Consider the following 20037-nt stretch of genomic DNA (forward strand, 5'->3'; position numbering starts at 1 on the left):
GATGGTTCTCAATCTTGGCTGCACAATGGAATCACCTAGTTTGAGGGGCAGGGGGCAGATTAAGAAAAACCTCCATGTGCACACCACACCCTCAACCAATTAAATTAAAATCTTTGTCAATGAGGCCCAGGCATTGTGTTTTAGAAGCTTTTCAGGTAGGGGCGCCTGGGTGGCTCAGTTGGTTAAGTGTCCAACTTTGGCTCAGATTATGATCTCATGGTTCTTGGGTTTGAGCCCAGCGTCAGGGTCTATGCTGATAGTTCAGAGCCTGGAGCCTGCTTCAGATTCTGTGTCTCCCTTTCTCTCTGCCCTTCCCCTTGCTTGCGTGCTCTCTCTTGCTCTCTCTCTCTCTCTGTGTCTCAAAAATAAACAATCATTAAAAAAAAGAAAAAAGAAGTCTTTCAGATAATTCCAGTATGTTTTGGAAACAACTGACCTGATGATTTTAGTGGCCTTAAAAAAATCAATCCCCAGATCCATTATTTCATTAGGGGCTACAAAATGGTATTTTAATTCTGTCAACTATGTTTGCATTTATTCGCTGGAACTCCTCTATGAAGAAAAATTTCCTTGGTCAACCCTTTGGTTTACTCTGACTATAGCTCAAAAAGGACCAGCAGAATAGACACTTGGTTCATTCTCTTGATTTCTCAAACTTCATATTAATAAATTAGTGCCCTGGCATCCTGTGAAGTTACTTAAGCAATAAGATTTTCTTTGTGCCATTGTGAATGCATAGATTTTTAACATAGTGGGTGTTTCAAACATGGTGGTGTTTTATTATTTACTATTCTTTTTGGTTTTCAAATCATTCAGTCTCTAGCCTGTAGGGGCCCCTTCATGCCTAGTAGTTTTCACATAACCCCGGTGGTTTTATATAGCATCCTTGCCGTATAGAATTAGCATGTATTCTGGGCTCATCTTGTACAGACATTTCTCTAAGGAACTCCAGTTCTTTCAAAACAGGCCACAGGATTTGGAAACCACAATATGAGTACTACTGGATGGATCATTGATTGCAGACCTTACTGCTCACTAATTCTTTCTGGCTGTCTCTACCCTGTGCTTTTAATCAGTACTTTGAGTTTTTATCTGCAGTGACAGTGCTTTCCATTTCTAGAAGTTTTATTTGTTTTATTCCAAATCCATGTATTTCTTTTTTCGTAAGACTGTGAATTTTATTATGCTTTGTGGTCCTCCTTTATTGATTTTTAGATGTATTTCGTTCATGGTCTTTTTCAGAAATTATATTAATCTGCTAGCTATAAATCTGCTGCTATAAATAAATATCAAAGACTCCGTGGTTTAAATAAGAGAGATTTATTTTCTCTCAATTCTGGAAACTAAACATCCAAAATCAAGGCGTCGGCAGGGTTAATTTCTTCTGAGACCTTGGCTTGTTTGTGGCCAGTTTCTCCCTGTGTCATCTTCTCCCTATGTCTTTATATGGTCTTCTCTCTGTGAGTATGTCATTGTTCCAGTCTCCTCCTCTTTTAAGGACACCAGTCCTGTTGGATTAGGACCTGCCCTGTTGACCTCATTTTAACTTAATTACCTCTTTAAAGACCCCATCTCCAAATACAGCCACATTCTCAGGTCCTGGGAATTAGGGCTTCAACATATGGATTTGAAAGAGACATAATTGGGCTCATAACAGAGTTCACATATAATCTGTGGAGTATTAATTCTCCTGATTGTTTTATGTGCTATCCCTTATAGTGATATATTTCCTCACGTAGCTTGTAATTTTTTATTGTGAGTTCACAATCAGCAATCTTGTGTTCTTTTGTGGGAGTCTCCTAATACCTTGGGTTTTAGGAGTGCCCTAACAGAAAGACTTTGCATATGCAAACACTGATGCCACAGGGGGGGTTGCCACTCTAGATCAATTTTTTTTAAGTTTATTTATTTATTTTGAGAGAGACAGAGACAAGATGAGCAGGGGTGAGGCAAACAGAAAGGGAGAGAGAAGCCCAAGCAGGCTCCACACTGTCACACGGAGTGCGTGACCTCACAGAGGCGCGTGCAGAGCCTGACACGGGGCTCAAACTCACGAAACCATGAGATCATGACCTGAGCCAAAATGGACAGTCGGGCGCTTAACCAACTAAGCCACCCAGGTGCCCCCATTCTATATCAATTTTATGGGAAATTTCTCAGTTGGGGAATCCCACCCACAGGTACTATAAACCCACCCCCTTCATCCACATGTGGCATAGGCTTAATGTTTTGTTTTCTCAGCAGAGAGTTATTTTTTCCACCAATGAGCTTCTGCATTGCTTCTAGACCAGTAGCCAGATTTCTGGCCACCTTAACTTAAAGGTGCAGTGCTTTGAAGGTCCCAACTGTCTACAAAAGTCTCAGTTCTAGCCCCCATTTCTTATGAGTGCAAAAGTTATGTGTCCACAATCACCCAACATCCAGATTGGTTAAATAAAGTATGGTATATTCCAATTGTGAAATGCTATGTAACCATGAAAAAGAATAAGACTTTTCTGTATGTACAGGCATAACTTGTTTTATTGTGCTCTACCTTACTGCACTTTGCAGATCCGGTTTTTTTGTTTGTGTGTTTGTTTTGCACATTGAAGGTTTGTGGCAACCCTGCATCAAGCAACCTATCAGTTCCATTTTTCTTATTTTTTTAAGAGAACAAATCTACACATTTATGTATGTATGTATGTATGTATGTATTTTTTTTAATGACAGAATGTCTAACTAAGGAGAGTTTTTTTTTAGGAATGTTTACTTATTTTTGAGAGTGAGAAAGCACATGTGTGCACACTAGCAGGGGAGGGACAGAGAGAGAGGGAGACAGAGGATCTGAAGCAGGCTCAGCACTGACAGCAGAGAGTCTGATGTGGGGCTTGAACTCACAAACTGGGAGATCATGACCTGAGCTGAAGTCGAATATTTGAGCAACCCGGGTACCTCTCAGTTAAGTTTAAATCCTTAAAGAGTACAGCATCACACAGATTTTTGTGGTCAGTGGCCTTAGCAGGAAGGTTGCTTTGAAACTTGGCACAAAACATGGCACTGTTTCCATGAGCATGAATTACTTTTCCCCAGAGTACTCTGGTTTTCTTCAGTTTGCCACCAGGAATTACTGTGTTGTTCTTTGCTTTGTACACATAAGCACATCTCTTGCGTAGATAGAATTCAGTTTCATGTTGAGCATAAACACCTTCAATTTTAAGAAGTGCCGTGTGCTCCCTCTGGTTCCAAAGAAAATTGGCCTTGGACCACAGCCTTCCAGACATATTTGTCGTTTTAGGAGTCCTGTTTCCAGAAGGCGGCCACAGGCTCCAAGATGACAGGAAGAGTATTGGTGCCATTTTTCCAACAACATTTGCTCACTTCATGTCTCTGGGTCACATTTTGGTAATTCTTGGCAATATTTCAAACTTTTCCATTGTTTTTCATGGTGATCTGTGATCAGTGATTATAACTTACTGAAAGCTCAGATGATAGCATTTTTTAGCAATAAAATATTTTTAAATTAAAGTACATACATTGTTTTTTAGACATAATACTACTGCACACTTAATGCGTAATATTGTAGTGTAAACATAACTTTTATATGCACTGGGAGGCCAAAAAAAAATCATTTGTTCGTTTTATTGCATCATTCACTTTATTGCGATGGTTTGGAACCAAACCCGCAATATCTCTGAGCTGTGCCTGTATTGATGTGGAAAACATCTAAGTGAAAGAAGCAAATGTAGTATTCTGCAGTTCACATAATAGTATATATGCATTTATTTAATGCATAAAATATGTTTGGAAGGATTCACAAAAAGCTAGTAACATTGGCTGCCTCAGAGGAAAAGAGAAGAGAAAGAGACTTACTTGAAATTTCACTGTACAAATACCTATTTTTCTAGTAAAATACATTTGTAACCACCCAGTTTCTAGTTCTTTGGTTGTGTGTTCATCTCTTTAGTTTTGAGTTCCCTCTTCATTTTTGGCACCTGGGAAATTCTGTCTCTCAGACTCTATTTTTTTTTTTTTTGTTATTGTTTGTATTGTATAATTCAGTTTGTAATTTTTTTAAATAAAGAATGCCTGGGGCACCTGGCTGGCTCAGTTCAAAGAGAATGAGGCTCTTCATCTTGGGGTCATGAGTTCAAGCTCCATGCTGGGGGTAAAGATTACTTTAAAAAAAAACTTAGAGGGGCTCCTGGGTGGCTCAGTTGGTTGGTCAAGCATCTGACTTTGGCTCAGGTCATGATCTTGTGGTTTGTGGGCTCAAGCCCCAGGCTGGGCTCTGTGCTGACAGCTCAGAGCCTGGAGCCTGCTTCTGTGTCTCCCTCTCTCTCTGCCCGTCCCCTTCTCATGTTCTCTCTCTCCCTCTCTCTCTCTCTCTCTCAAAAATAAATAAACATTTTTTTAAAACTTAAAAAAAAGAATGTCTGTGTATTCAGAACAAAAGAGGAATCAATAGTAGCTTCATTCATCCTCTTAAAAGAAGTCTAAAACTTCCCCATAGAGATGCTTATTTTTGTAATTGACAGAAGCCAGTGAGTTTCTTTCCGAGTCCAGAATTTTGATGTAGCCCTTCTTTCTGCATAGTCCCTGTTAATATGGTCTTAGCTGGCCTGTCCTCTTTCAAAAAAACCCTTTTCTTCCTGGTCTCAGGCCTGCTGAAGTTTGCTGATGATCTTGGCATGGGAGGCACCAGAACACAGACCATCTCCCTTGGCCAAGGCCAAGGCTCAATTGCTGCCAAAATGATCAACACTGCCATCAAAGATGGGACCTGGGTGGTGTTACAGAACTGCCACCTGGCCACAAGCTGGATGCCTACACTGGAGAAGATCTGTGAGGAGGTGATTGTTCCTGAAAGCACTAACATCAGATTCAGGTGAGGTGCTGCCCCACCACTACCTGTTTCGGGGCTCCAGTCTTGAGCTCCAGATGTCATGCTGGTGGCTGGGAGTGCTAAGATGAGCAAATGCAGTTCTCATCTAGCAGAAAACAGACCATGGATGAATGATGTTGATGCCATGCAGTACCTGCTGTACTCGTTTGAATAAGAACCATGGAGCACAGAAAAGGGAAGGGAAAGCTGGGGAGTGCCTAGAGGCCTGACAGTTGCCTGGGGTTTTGAAAGATGATAGTTTTGCAGGAAGGACATTCCAGCCGGAAGGGATAGCATCTATAAAAGCAAAGATGCATATGAAGGAAACACTGAGAAGTTATTCTATGAATATGGGGTATATACTATGAGAAGTTGTTGGGGGATATAATAGGAGATGTGTCTGGGAAAGCAGATTAAATGTCAGTAAATCTGATTTTTAAAATTGTCATGGAAGAAATCTCACCTGTAGTGTAGGCACCAATGTCCATGCTGCTCTAACCTGTATTTCTTGGGCTCTGTGGAATTTTAATCAATACTGGAAAGAGCTACCTACTTTTTGTGTGAATTTTAAAGCCTAGCAAAACTGGGCCTCAATTTTTGCTTATACAAAATGATGAGATGAACCAGACAGACTTCAAAGCCCTTTTCAACTCAAATGTTCTCTTATTCCAGGCAAGAGGTCAGCGAACTACAGGCTGTAGTTCAAATACAGCCTGCTACCTGATTTGTATGGCCTATATGCTAAGAAGAGTTTTTACATTTTTAGATGGTTGAAAAAAAATCAAAACAACAATATTTCGTGACACATGAAAATTATATGAAATTCAAATTTCAGTGTCCATAAATAAAGTTTTATTGAAATAGAGCCATGCTCATTCATATCCCGTCTATTGTGACTGCTTTCACAATATAAGTAGTTCTAACCGAAACCATATGGCCTGCAGAGCCTAAAAATTTACTCTTTGACCTTTTACAGGAAAGGTTTGCCAACTCCTGTTTTAGGCTACAAAGTTTGCTGGTTATTTTTTCTTTCTTCCTTCCTTTCTTTCTTTCTTTCTTTCTTTCTTTTTAATGTTTATTTTTGAGAAAGAGAGAGAGAGAGAGAGAGAGCACAAGTGGAGAGAGAGAGAGAGCGAGCACAAGTGGGGGAGGGGCAGAGAGAGAGGGAGACACAGAATCCAAAGCAGGCTCCAGGCTCTGAGCTATTAGCACAGAGCCCGACCCACGGCTTGAACTCACAAGCCATGAGATCATGACCTGAGCAAAAGTCAGATGCTTAACTCAGGTGCCCCTGGTTATTTTCATTTTTGTCATGTTTGCCTGAAAATAGGAAAGTGTTTGGTGTTTATTTACAAAGCCAGATTAGGCAATGGTTTATTATATACATGTAAGACTCCTATAAAATCCATAGAAGAGTTTAAAGGAATCCAATTAGTTTCAAGAATTCTGTTTGGTTTGGGATGGTGGCTTGATTAAGCACCATCAATGATACAATGAACATTGAACAAAAAATTATTTATGCTGATATTATGGTCTTCTGTAATATGATCCTAACACAAAAGTTATTACCCCAAGTGCCTATAGGAGCCAGGAATAACATATATGAATGAAGAGGACTTGGCCACAGGAGATATTCCAGTTCCCACAGTACAGTGGCAGTCATCATGGGCAGTCAGCCTCAGTGTTGGACATCAACGGAGAGTGGTGGGGACTGCAGTGAACTAGAGGCCCATGCATGACCTTTAGAGAAGAGCAGTGACTACCTAATACCAAGTGACTATTGCCATGCAGGAGTGCAGGCCCCTTGTGTTCAGATTTTCTCATTATTTTAAAGGGAAGATGGGAATCTAGGATTTTAAAAGAAAGTCCCAGTTTTTTTAAAAGTTGGCAGCTACTTCAAACTATGTTGTAGCCTTGTGTTGGTTTGCATGGTATGAGCTAAATATCACCTAACTGCAGCCTGAAGTCGGACCTCAGTCTACCTGTTTATGGCCTCTTCCCTTCCCTCCTGGCAACTCCTGGGGTGCCAGGTATCGCACTGACCTAGTAGATTCTCAGGTAGTCTTGCAGGGGAGGAATATGGTGTGGTGTTTAAGATGGCCTTTGGAGTCAAGGAGCCCTGAGTTCACATCCCATTTCACTTGCTTTTAAGTGGTGTGTCCTTGAAAAATCCAGTTGACCTCTGCATGCCTCCGTTTCCTCCCTGGTATAAGGGAATAGCTAATCCCTTCACATAGGGTGGCTGAGAGGGTCAAGGAAGGGACATACATTAAATTCTTATCATGGGGTTTGGCATCCAGTAGTGCTTAATAAATGGTGGCTATTATTTTTTGTTATCGCTTTTTAATATAACTTACTGCATTGCTCTAAATAGTTAGATCTGTTGTTCTTCCAGACTCTGGTTAACCAGCTATCCATCAGAGAAATTTCCAGTCAGCATTCTCCAAAATGGGATCAAAATGACCAATGAGCCCCCCAAAGGGCTGCGGGCCAACCTTTTGCGCTCCTATCTCAATGACCCCATCTCGGACCCCGTGTTTTTCCAAAGCTGTACAAAGGCAGTCATATGGCAGAAGCTGTTGTTCGGGCTATGTTTCTTCCACGCCATTGTTCAAGAAAGGAGAAACTTTGGACCCTTAGGTAAGCGATGACAGTGTACCTGGGCTGCTGGGGCACAGATCACAGACAAATGCAGGTATGTGTTCAAGTTTATACTCCGATAAGGTTGCCAGTAAAATGCTGTATAAGTATATTCCATGTAATATTTGGGACATACTTAGACTAAACATGATTTGTTTAAGTGAAATTAAAATTTCACTGACTGTCCTGTATTTTTATTTGATAAATTTGACAACCCTATAATTAGGTCACTATCAATGTCAAGAAAAGAGATGTTGCTCCAAAATTAGAGGTCTCCTAATTATTGAAGTAATATGTTAATGAAAAAATTGTAAGCCCTTCCCTTTGGTGAGTATTTGCCTCTCTTAGGTACAATGGCCATTTTCCAGGGAGTTGTCACCAGGTAATTTATGAAATTTTGAGTCTTTCTCTAAACATGTGCATAACAATGAAGGAAGTACAACTGGGACATTTGCCTGTGCTTCTTCTTGAAAAACTAAAAATAAATTTCATTATTAACATATCCTGTCCATGGCCTAACTTACTACTTTATCTTAACTTAATGCTCTTGTTAGAGCAGAACATCCAACTGCTAAATACAGATTCCATATCCACATGGTTTAAAGGTTGGGCTACCTCTGATTTTGTTCAACAGCCTTGAAATGGCCCAAGGCGATGCATTTTCAGCTGTTCTTTTGGCTTAAATATGGAGGCAAACTGTCCTCTTGGCGATTCTCTCTGAGCATCTTCTTCCTTTCCTTCTCCCACCACCCACAGCCGCTGTTAGCTTCCCAGACCACCTGACCATTCCACTGAGGGGTACAGGGATGACACAGCCTGGGCTGGACACTCCCACCACATCTGTGTTTCATATACCATATTCTCTCACCACTATTCTCCCACCCATGCCAGATCTCCAAAAATCCATGTAAGAGTTTGGCTTGGAGCCAACAGGCCAGTTGTGTTTTTTTTGCCAGAACACGAACTTTTTATTTTGCTAAATTTTTATTTGAATGTAAATGTGCAGGAGCAAATTAAATGTCCCTGCTGAGCACACATCCCACTGAACTCTGCTGTCTTACACTGTGCCCACTTCACATATTTATGTCACTTTTCCAGCCCTTCTGGGCATTTATCATTATACCCTTGAAAATACCCTTGATAGTTTCTTCAAGGCTGGCCATCCCATTTTTCCCATGAGCATGAGGAGGGGAATTCTCTAAGCTGATTTAGTTCTGTTGCCTAATCATAAGATATTGCTCTCTAGCTATGCTTTAGTGTTATTTTTGGAACCCTGTGCATTACCACAGTATTCCAGCCAGGGTGAATTATTCTCATTCCACAAATCCCAGCATATTAACATCTACCTTAACAAATGGGGAGATCCATAAGAAAATTGATTTTAGAATGGATGTTTTCTCAGGCAGAATGGCTCCCACATTGGCAGTAAATGTCAGAGCTAATAGTTGGCCTGGTACTTGATATTCATGGGACTGAAAGAGGCTGCTGCTCCACATGGTGCTTAACTCTACAGCTCAATGTCTGAGTGGAATTATGAGCTCTTGGCACTGAGGTCTCTAATTCTTCTATGCTTTGTGCAGGCTGGAATATTCCTTATGAATTCAATGAATCTGACCTGCGGATTAGTATGCGGCAGATCCAGATGTTTCTGAACGACTATAAGGAGGTGCCATTTGATGCTCTGACTTACCTGACAGGTATTTCTGGGAGGAAGCTTTGCAGTTATAAATGTCCAGTATCCTACTCCACCCCTCTGCTCATCTGGTTCCACCTCCATTCATTTATTTACTCAATCATTCTTTCAACAAACATTGAGCTCTTACTAATGCTGGTCACCATGACAGATATTATAAAAAACGAAGATACAATTCTTATCTTCAAGTGGCTCACAGTCCACAAAGGAAAAAATATATATAAAGAAATAAATGACAGTACAGTCATAAATTCAGCAAGGGAAACATTTATAAAGTCGAAAGGCAATGCAGTGATTAAATCTCAGGGATGGGGTAGGGGGTGATCACGGAATACTTCCTGAAGGCATAAAGGGTGGGTTTTGAGGGATGAATAGGAGTTTTACAAGTGGAAGAAGAAAGCAGGGTAGGCAGTGGGAAAAAAGAAGGAGAGCGTTCCTAGCACAGGTATCCTAAAGTGAAAACATCACTTACTGTTTTATATTAAAGCAGTCTACAGTGACCTTTTATTAGTCACTCAGATATTTACTAGTACATGATATAGAAGAATGTAAATGGATAGAACTTGGTTGCTTCCCTCATGGAACACATCATGTAGGCCCAGAGATAGGAGATAAAATATAGATGGGTAAAGCGAGTGGAATACCATGGCGGAAGGTCAAAATGAAGCACAGTTGGAAAACCCTGGTGTCTTCAATATTACGGGGGCACCTGGGTGGCTCAGTCAGTTAAGTGTCAGACTTCGGCTCAGGTCATGATCTCGAGGTTTGTGAGTTCGAGCCCCTCGTCGGGCTTTGTGCTAACAGCTCAGAGCCTGGGGCCTGCTTCAGATTCTGTGTCTCCCTTTCTCTCTGCCCCTCCCCCACTCATGCTCTGTCTCTGTCTCAGAAATAAAAACATTTAAAAAAATTTTTTTTTTAAAGATTACATACAAGTTCCTTCCTCAGCTCCATATGTTAAGGAGTTTGGATCCTTTCCCCGATTGTGTGGCAGATGCTCCATATATACACAATCATCACCTTGAGTCTTCACAGTAACCTTATGAGCTTCATGTTAGTGACCCCATTTTAGAGTCAATGAGACTGAGGCCTTAGAGCAGTGGTTCTCAACAAAGGGCAGTTTTGTCCCCCAGGGGACATTTGGCAATGTCTGAAGACATTTTTGCTTGCCACCACTAAATAGAGATGCTACTGGGTAGAGGCCAGGGACGCTGCTGAACAACCCACAACGCATAGAACAGCCCTCACCACACAGAACTATCCAGTACAACCTGTTAATACTGCTAAGATTGAGAAATCGTACTTCAGAGTGATTAAGTTCAGTTGTAAAAGGTCACATAGACCTTACTTAACGCAGTACTCTGTCCCCTAAAATGAAACCCCAAGTGACATGCACAACATAAGCTCAGTGGATATTAGTTTGGTGAAAGAACTTCTCTAAAGAAGTGAGTCATTTTCCTCTCATTTCAGGTCACGCAGAAGCATATGCCAGGGCTGTTCTTCAGAATGCAGAATGAGTGCATACTTGCCCTAGGATAAGGTCTTAGTATGGGACTTCCTGGAGCCCATAAAGCAACCTTCCCTGACCGTGTCAGCCCACTGGAGGAGACTCACTTCCCACCTAGGCCAGTCAGCATAGGCTAATTAGGCCAGGAGAATCAACAGCCCCCACATCTCAAGGGTGTAAGACATCTAAGGTCCATTTCTCAGCCACTCTACATGTCTGGGGTGAAATGGCAGGGGTCTGTGCTCATTGTGATTATCTATCTACCAGCTGGCAGAAGCTCCACCCACTTTTGATGCCATGTCTCAGCACATACTTGTGTGGTCACTGCCACAGGAATAGCACTGAAGGGCTCATGCCAGGAATTAAATGCACAAGAAGTTGTCTCCCATACCTGGCCCCCACAAGGGACCCAGAGAAGTGTAACTTGCCTATGTGCCTGGAAGGAAAGAAAAACCAGATGTGGATGATCATTAGAACTCTGTGCTGACACTAACCAAAGAGACGGGTCTTGTTTGAACAATGGTTATCACATTCAATGGGCCGAAGTCAATGCATTATTCATCTGGTACCCCCAGCCTTGGCAGGGAGAGTAGAGACCTTAGAGGAGACAAAAGCAAGGGGTGCCTGGGTGGCTCCCTCGGTTAAGTGTCCGACTTCATCCCAGGTCATGATCTCACAGTTGGTGGGCTCAAGCCCTGCATCGGGCTCTGTGCTGATGGCTCAGAGCCTGGAGCCTGCTTCAGATTCTGTGTCTCCCTCTCTCTCTGCCCCCCCTCTGCTCATGCTCTCTCTCTCTCTCTCTCAAAAATAAATAAACATTAAAAAAATTTAAAAAATAGTTGGGCTCCTTTAAAAAAATTAAAAAATTAAAAATAAATATTAAAAAAAGACAAAAGTACATCCTGGCTCCCATAGGAACTTGTGCTCTTGATACCAGAATAGACCTATAAGTAGCTATAAAGAAATCCACCTTCCTTCACAAACATAAAACCCAAAGCCTGCAAGGGTATCCCCTGGAGGAAAATTTGCTGATAAGGGTGTGGTGGCAGGACCTTGCACTATGACTCTGTGCCTGAGATTTACCTTTACTTGGGTTCACTTTTGGGTGACCTCGAGCTCTGCCATGCTGACTTCAGTGAGGGAAAACCACTGCGCCTTTGATGTTATATTTTTAATTGTTATATTTAATATAGTGCTATCAAAAGCTTGTTTATAGCTGAGACCAACCGTAATGTTCAAACTGAACTTTGCTAAACGCCTGGAAAAGTCCATAGAGAGAGCCTCAGAAATCTAGATGGTCTGGCTTAAGGTAAAACAGCATCTGCAGGGCTCAAATTACTCAAAAAGTAAATAGACCCTTACTCTGCCCTTAATGAGCCACCCATATCCTCCTCCTTCACGTTTAGACCCCTCCAAGACCAAGAGAAGCTGAGGCCTCCTGCCCCCACCTTAGACCATACCTCCTGTTTCTTGTCTGTAGACCTGTGTCTTCCTGGAATGGTTGGAATTGGAAATGAGCCTGCATATGTGTGTCCACACATGCATATACACACAGATGTGTTTCCTCCTTGAAGACTAGTGTGTTGTCCATTAACTACCAAATACCAGGTGGCACCCACATACTATGGAATCTGGACCAGCTAGAAAATGCGTCATGGGCTTGGCGAGATGGATTTGATGTGGCTTCCAAAGAATTACCTAATTATTTTTGTAGAAATCTGAGTGTAGAAACCTGAGTCTCAGAGAATGATATTAATGATGGGGGTGGAGTATCCCAAAGCAGTATGTATGGGATAATCACAATTTTCAAAAATATATTTATTTGTAATAGCTGTAATAAATTGAATACTTTCTGTGTGCTATATATTGTGCTAAATGTTTTATAAGCATTATTAACCACAACCTTGTAAGATGGGTACTGCAATTATCTCTGCTTCTCGACAGATGAGAAACTGCTGGGATTGGAACCCAGGACTGTCTTATGCCAAAGTGCTTGCCCTGAACCACCTTTATGTAATGCCTTTCATGTATGTACACACACACACACACACACACACACACACACACACACACAACCACACACATGAAGAAGATGCCTAAATGTTCACAGTTACCTTTGATGGAATTATTGGTGATTGTATTGGTTTTTTCTTTCAGTTTATTTTTACTTCCTAATTTCTAATGTGGTGAATAAGTACTATTTTTGTGGCAAACATAATACCAAAAAGGTCTGATCTCATCCCAATGTGAGCATTGGTTTCAGCAACCCTGCATCTAAGCAGAGTTTCTTGGCTGGAAGAATCCTCTGTTTTAGGTTAATGACCAAGTTCATTATGACCTTCCTTGAGCTCAACTTCTTCCTGTTGGTTGTCCACAGGGGAATGTAATTACGGGGGCAGAGTGACTGATGACAAAGACAGGCGTCTCCTGCTATCCCTTCTGTCCACGTTCTACTGTAAGGAAATTGAGCAGGACCATTACTCCCTCGCTCCTGGAGACACTTACTACATTCCTCCTCATGGCTCCTACCAGGTGAGGGGCTTGGCAGTCTCCATGTGGCTAGGGGCTGCGGTATAGCCAAGGAGAGCCAGGGGTAGCGTTGGGCTTCCTGACTTGGGACCATAAGTTATTTCCAATATTCCAAAAAGCCTCTAAGAGAGACATTATTATTATTGAATGAAAACTGGGTATTTGATAGACAAGATCTTTTCAAAATGTGGGGCCCATCTTGGGGAGTTAAGGGGAAGGATGGTTAAAATGAAGCCTTGGTAGTAATCTGGTTGCAAATTGCTACTTGAAAACAAAGGTTCAGAAAGTGGCTAAAGGGGAAGGACAGAAAAACTGGATGGGAGAATGAGAACAGGAAGAAGAAAACAGGAAATCTGTAAGAGCTTTAAGAGGGATTTCTTTTATTAAACACCTGTTATATGCCAAGGCCTATTACTTTGTAACTTCACTTATCTTCCCATTTACAGATAAGGAAACTGGGGGTCAAGGTTACACAGTTAGTTTTCAGTAGAGCTAGGATCCAAACCCAGTTCAGTCTGACTGTAAAGCCAGAACTGCAGGGGGAGCAGGAAGAAGCTAGGGGTGGGAGGGGAGATACTCGGTCCTTCTGCCTTCATACTCACTCCCCAGAAGACTGTATGAGGAACAGCTTGGGGTGTGTTCACCGTGTGTGTGTGTGTGTGTGTGTGTGTGTGTGTGTGGTTGGTTGGTTGGTGTGTGGGGTGGTGGGCAGATGTGGCCTGTGCTACCAATCCAATGTGATTCTTGCTTGGGTTGGGTACAGCTAAGCCCTGAGTGATCTCTGGGACCCCAGAGGACCTGGGTTTGTGTCAACTGAACATTTCCTTTCCAGTCCTATATCGAGTATCTTAGGAACCTACCCATCACAACCCACCCAGAAGTCTTTGGCCTCCATGAGAATGCTGACATCACCAAGGACAACCAGGAAACCAACCAGCTGTTTCAAGGAGTGCTGCTGACCCTCCCTAGGCAGTCAGGAGGGAGTGGGAAGTCCCCTCAGGTAATTGGGCTTTGGGTGGGAGACGTAATTCCATTCACAGACAGTTGTCCATCTGGTGGTCATGCAGGATTGTGGATGATAACCTAGAAGGCTGACGATCGGAGGCTTGGCAGACTCCGTGGGGCATGGGTGCTCTGGTCTTCCTGCTGAGAGTCCTTAAATACAGAGCTGGAAGAGCAGCAGTGTTTCCGGATTGTCAGCTGCTCCTATATAACCCTCAGGAGTCATTGCTCTACCCATATGTCATCTATACTACATTTACATAATATTTAAAACAAAATCTCTTAAAAACATTTCTTTTAAACACTGCATATCATGCGACTCTTGATCTGGGGGTCATGGGTTAAAGCCTTACATTGGGTGTAGAGATTACTTAAAAAATAAAATATTTAAAAAAGCTCTGCACATCAGTACCATAAATGGAAACCCAATGTCACTTCCATAAAGTCACAACAGCCACAAAAAGAAAATGAAAACTAAACGGTTATTAGGTTCTTTGCAGATTATGTTGCTGAGGCCCTGCTGGCTGCTTGTGAAAAGAGGAGGATCAGCCAGTGTTACAGAGCGTTTAGTTAGCACTGATCTGAGACTTTGTCCTTGAGAAGAATGAAAAGAGAAAGGCAGCTGAAACTTGGAAAGAGAATGACTTTATCACCATGTGATTCAACATGATGTGTTCCATGTCCTGGAAACACCTAGAAACAGCTTGGGTGCCTCTTGCAGTCCATGCTTTATGAGGCACAGACCTGGTCCACCATCCTCAGTCTACAGATGGGGGTGAAATAGCCCACTGGGAGGAAGAGACCTGCTTCAAAGCATTCATCAACTCAGAGGCAGAGCCAGATCCAGGACTGCCATCTCCTGACTCCACCACACCCTCTTCTTTCCTATCCTTCCCTTCCCTTCTCCATCTTCTGAGCTACTCCATGTTCAAGCCCTCTCAGCTGTGGGTTTCTCTTGATTTGGCTCATAGTGCCATAAATGATAATAGGTATAAAGATAGAGCAGCCTGCTTGGTTTCAGTTTAGGGATGGAAATTCCCCTTACTGTGAGAAGAGGGAAGGAAGTGTGTGTTCCAAGCCTTTCAGATCCACAGGATGGCAGAGCTGTGTGTCTCTCCCACACCCAGGTCCTACTCCTTGCTCCTCTAGGCCTGTCCCCTCCCCTACTTGGCCAACCCCATTGCCCTGGGCTATTCTTGCTCCATGCTGAGGAATGGCTTACCGCTTTCCCAGGTGTCCTATACGGTCACTGGCACTGAGCAAGAGTCCCATCTGTACCATGAGCTGGTTATGAGGGGCTGGCTGAGAGAGCTGTGGGAGATGCTCTCCTAGGAGGAGTTTGGCTGGGTTCAGCACTGCCTGAGGCTACCTATCCAGCCGTCAGAACCTTGCTTCAGGTGTAAGAATAGGGCTCTTATTGCTTAGGTTTTTTTACCTTCTGGGCCAAGAGGTGATGCCTTCAAGAAGACTGGTAGAGAGATAAGTGACCTCCTTTCCCCCAGGCAGAATTGGCTTTTGTAGGAGAGTTCCCAGGAAGGTCCTGTAGGCTGTGATTAAAAAGACCAATGCTCACTGCTTCAGGTTTACCCAGACAAAGCCACAGTGCACAGCCTTGTTTCTCATTCACCTCTCTATGTCTGTACTTTAAGGAAGTCATTGAGGAGCTGGCTCAGGACATACTCTCCAAGCTTCCCAAAGACTTTGACCTGGAAGTGGTCGTGAAGTTGTACCCTGTGGTCTATGAGGAATCCATGAACACTGTCCTAAGGCAGGAGCTCATCAGATTCAACAGGTGGGCTGGATGGTCTTACTTGGATCCTTGGAGTGGGAGTGTAGGGGTATGATCTCATGGGCAGTAACTGACATGTGCACTTGATAAGTGGTTTGCCCCACCTATGGGGAGGGCTGTGAATAGGACCATCCCAGCATGTGTTGACCCAAGTTTAACTCAATTTTTCTAGTCATTCTCTTCCACTCATTGATAGTACACCTGTAAAATCAGCTTAAAACCAATACCAAGCAGACTCATAGTAAAAGTAATTATCAGAGCCACTTTTCTTGAGCTCTTAGTGCCAGGTATAGCTCCAAGCACCATGTATGTGTTTGCATTCAAACCATGTAATAGTCTTTTGAAATAGGAACAGTTAGTAATCCCTCTGCCCCCATTTTAAAGGTGAGAAAACAGACCCAGAAGAGTTATACAACTTGCACAAGGTCATACAGTAATTCAGTGACAGAATGGAGTTTGAACCCAGGCTGTCTGATTCCAGAGCCCATACACTTACCCAATATGTGAAATCAGGGTGAATATAGAAAAGGGTGGAGAGAAGTTTATCCCATTGCCCCTACCACACAGGTAGAGAAGGGGTGTGATGGGCTGGCCATGGAGCTAAGGGTCTCTGGCCCTCCTTACTTCTCTAGTTACTACAGCAGAGAACCCAATAGATCATCTTGATTTGACTTCTAAATAAAACTGAAAGAGTTCTCAAAGACCATATATACCAAATGAGAAAACTCATCACTTCTGTCTTCAAGTCAAAGGTTCTCACTGCTCCCAGCTCTCCATCTGTTACTGTCTCCATTTTGCCTCATTGATCATTGCTTAGTTTTAGGGACATCCCTAAACTCTGAAGTACTAAAGAACTGGAAGAATGTCATCTAAGTATTCCTTGCCTTCTCAGTGTTAGGATTAGAGTCAACTCTAGAGTCAACAGACAGTTGACCATATGGGGGAACGAAGCAAAGTATAGGGTGTGAGCTAAGGATGCAGCAGCACTGCTGTGAGTCAGATACTTTGCATGATGGGATGTAGTTGTCATTCATCCAGATGCCAAGCCTAATGGCTTTGCTCTTCTGCCATCCATCCTCTCCTAAGGTCACAGGAACTCTTCCTTAGTGGTTGTAGGGGCCTTCACTAGCCTTTACCACTGGTCATTGTAATAGAAGAGAACAGGGTAACAGCAATCTTATTTTCCAATGACGGTCAGGATTAATCACATTGAGTAATCTACCCCCACATCCTCACCAATCACTTTTTTTTGGCCTATTCACCATGTGGTATGAGAATATCAAAATGATTAGGTGACAGTTCAGTTTCCAGTTCAGGGGAATCATTACTGTGTCTTCTGAGGCAAATGTTACTTCCTAAAACCTTGAAACTAGCAGAGCACATAGTTAAAAAAAAAAAAAATAGAAAAACTCTTACAAGTAAGTCTTTAGGTGTAATAGCCAAAGGTCTGTGGAATAATCCTTCAGATAGTAACTTTGCCCCTTGACTCCTTAGCCAAGCACATGAACCAAAGTTCTGACCCTTAAATTCCTCTTAATATGAATATTAAGTGATTACACGTCTAGGAATCCCTTTCTTGCATATGATCATTCTCATATCCACTTGGCTGGGATTCCAAAAGTTGCTAGAGATGACAAGTTATTTCTGGTGGCATATTCTTTGGCACTCTCAGGTGAATTCCCTCTGGGCTTAGCTAGGCCTCAAAACGTAGAGGCCAGAGAGAGAGGCAGGCAATCTTGGCATCTCCCAGGCTGCCTTTTCTCAGGTATGGACCTCATAATCTATGAAAAGAACTTTGGCAATATGGATCAAACCCCTTCAAATTGTATTACCTTTTGACCTAGAAATTCTACCTTTCATAGGAAAATTATTATAAGTTTCCACAAAGATTGATATGGATGGATGTTCCTAGCAATGTTGTTAACAGTGATAACAAACCTAGAAATAACATGTTTCAGCAATAGGGAAATGGTTAAATAAAATGAAATACCTTGTAGTCATTAAAAAAGGATGATTTAGGTCTCTATTGAATTGGAAAGATGCTCCCTATACGCTAAGAGAGAAAAACAGATTACAAAAAAGTAATATAGTTAATACCATTAAAAATAATTTATGTTTACATATAGAAAAATTTGGAAAGATAAACATCAAAGTTATCTTTAGGTGGTGAGATACCAGGTGATTTCATTTTTTTCTCATCTTTATAATTTTTCCATCATGAATGTATATTACTTGTCTGACCTTTCAAAGAGGGGAAAAGTGAAAGGAGACCTGAGTCAGGGTATTTGGGTAGGGTAAAGCTGGAGAAGCTGGCTGAGCCAGCTCCTTTGTTCTTGCAGGCTGACCAAGGTCGTTCGCAGAAGCCTCATTGATCTTGGCCGAGCCATCAAAGGACAGGTCCTGATGTCCTCAGAGCTGGAGGATGTCTTCAGTAGCGTGATCGTGGGTAAAGTGCCAGCCATGTGGATGGCCAAGTCCTACCCATCCCTAAAGCCCCTGGGGGGCTATGTGGCTGACCTGCTGGCCCGCCTGGCCTTCTTCCAGGTACCTGGGAGTCAGGGCAGCTGGGCACCTGGCACACGCATTCAGGTAGAGAGGACATTCTGAAATGGATTGAGCAACTACTGGAAACAGTCTTGCCAGAATTGAGGGCAGGAGTCGGAACTAGAATAAATGTCACAAACTAGTGGCTCATGGGCCAGATTTGACTAATAGATATATTTGGTTTGGCTGCCTGGTAATTAAAAAAAATTTTTTTAAGTTTATTTATTTATTTTGAGAGAGAGAGAGAGAGTGTGCATGTGTGAGCGTGTGCAGGGAAGGGGCAGAGAGAGAGAGGGGGAGAGAGAATCTCAAGCAGACTCCATGCTCAGTGCAGAGCCTGATGCGGGGCATTGTTCCCCTGATGCGGGGCTTGACTGTGAGATCATTACATGAGCTGAAATCAGGAGTCAGATGCTTAACTGACTGAGCCACCCAGGTGCCCCTAATTTAAAATTTTTTGAGATAGCATGTAAACATTGAATTATTATACATAACAATCCAGATGTTTGTCCTGCAAAAAAAGGAAGAGCTGAAACAATGAGCCTGCATTCCTGCATGGCAACTATTATGAGATGAGTGGCTGTTGCTCAGTTTAGGCAAGGCACATAGTTTCCACCATTACATTCCCTGCCAGTGTCTATTATACCCCGACACCAGCTTGCACCTGTGCTTTTCTTAAAGTAGAAATATATGTTTGTACCTTCATTTCAAAAGTGGGGGAAAAAAGTGGGAAAATACAAACTAAACTGAGAGGGCTACCTGTTTTGAGAAAAAAGAGAAAAAACATCTTTCTTAACGGAACCCATTTACATTACCTGCCTTTGAACTATCTTTGATGTGCTGTTGATTTTGAATTTTTATTTCTGTGACTCTCCAGGAATGGATTGACCGCGGGCCCCCTGTGGTCTTTTGGATCTCTGGATTTTACTTCACACAGTCATTTTTGACCGGTGTTTCTCAGAATTATGCCCGGAAATACACCATCCCCATTGACCACATCGGATTTGAGTTTGAGGTAGACATACTTTGGGTTAGGCCAGCTCAAGGGACCAACCAGAGAAAGCAATGTTGCCTGTTTTTTAATGAGTCCAAACATTTGGATGTGTTAAGGCCCAAATGCTTCTGAGATGGTACAAGTGAAGTATTTAGTATGACTTAAAAATAGCTCCAAAATTTATTCCAGACAGAATCAGAGAATTCCCAAGGCTTTGTTGCTGTGTATACATAAAGACTATTTCCAGAGAAAAACTCTGCCACCATTATACCAAGAAAAATTAAAGCATGCTTCCCTATTGTTTATTCATCATGGTGGACTCTTCATTTGGAAAGATGTTAATGGTCTTGGGTAGTGCTTTCCTTGGAGTGAAGTCAAAGGAATGACCAATAATCAAGTATCACCTTTGTCCATATATGGAGAGAAAAGAGTAAGATCATCTTGTCCAGAGGTTGCAGACTGGTTGATAGGTCTTAATTTA

The 20037-nt window shown here is 42.3% G+C and overlaps 1 protein-coding gene and 1 long non-coding RNA gene across 6 annotated transcripts in view; one reads left to right on the forward strand and one right to left on the reverse strand.

The window, feature by feature from the left end:
- Window positions 1-3200, reverse strand: part of LOC125154245 (uncharacterized) — a 33282-nt gene extending 30082 nt beyond the window's left edge. Inside the window, exon 1 of the long non-coding RNA XR_007147733.1 lies at window positions 3108-3200. This is a non-coding gene — a long non-coding RNA (uncharacterized LOC125154245). The remainder of the gene's footprint in view (window positions 1-3107) is intronic.
- DNAH3 (dynein axonemal heavy chain 3) overlaps window positions 1-20037 on the forward strand; it is a 170856-nt gene that overhangs the window by 149493 nt on the left and 1326 nt on the right. For 4 of the 5 annotated variants that reach the window (XM_047838156.1, XM_047838154.1, XM_047838158.1 and 1 more), the window contains 8 exons: window positions 4639-4864; window positions 7257-7501; window positions 9082-9198; window positions 13076-13230; window positions 14060-14227; window positions 15879-16021; window positions 18358-18562; window positions 19440-19577. In XM_047838156.1, the coding sequence (XP_047694112.1) occupies window positions 4639-4864; window positions 7257-7501; window positions 9082-9198; window positions 13076-13230; window positions 14060-14227; window positions 15879-16021; window positions 18358-18562; window positions 19440-19577 (1397 nt within the window). The remainder of the gene's footprint in view (window positions 1-4638; window positions 4865-7256; window positions 7502-9081; window positions 9199-13075; window positions 13231-14059; window positions 14228-15878; window positions 16022-18357; window positions 18563-19439; window positions 19578-20037) is intronic. The other variant, XR_007147732.1, reaches the window with a different exon arrangement.

Source organism: Prionailurus viverrinus, chromosome E3, assembly GCF_022837055.1.
Source record: "Prionailurus viverrinus isolate Anna chromosome E3, UM_Priviv_1.0, whole genome shotgun sequence".
NCBI lineage: Eukaryota > Metazoa > Chordata > Mammalia > Carnivora > Felidae > Prionailurus > Prionailurus viverrinus.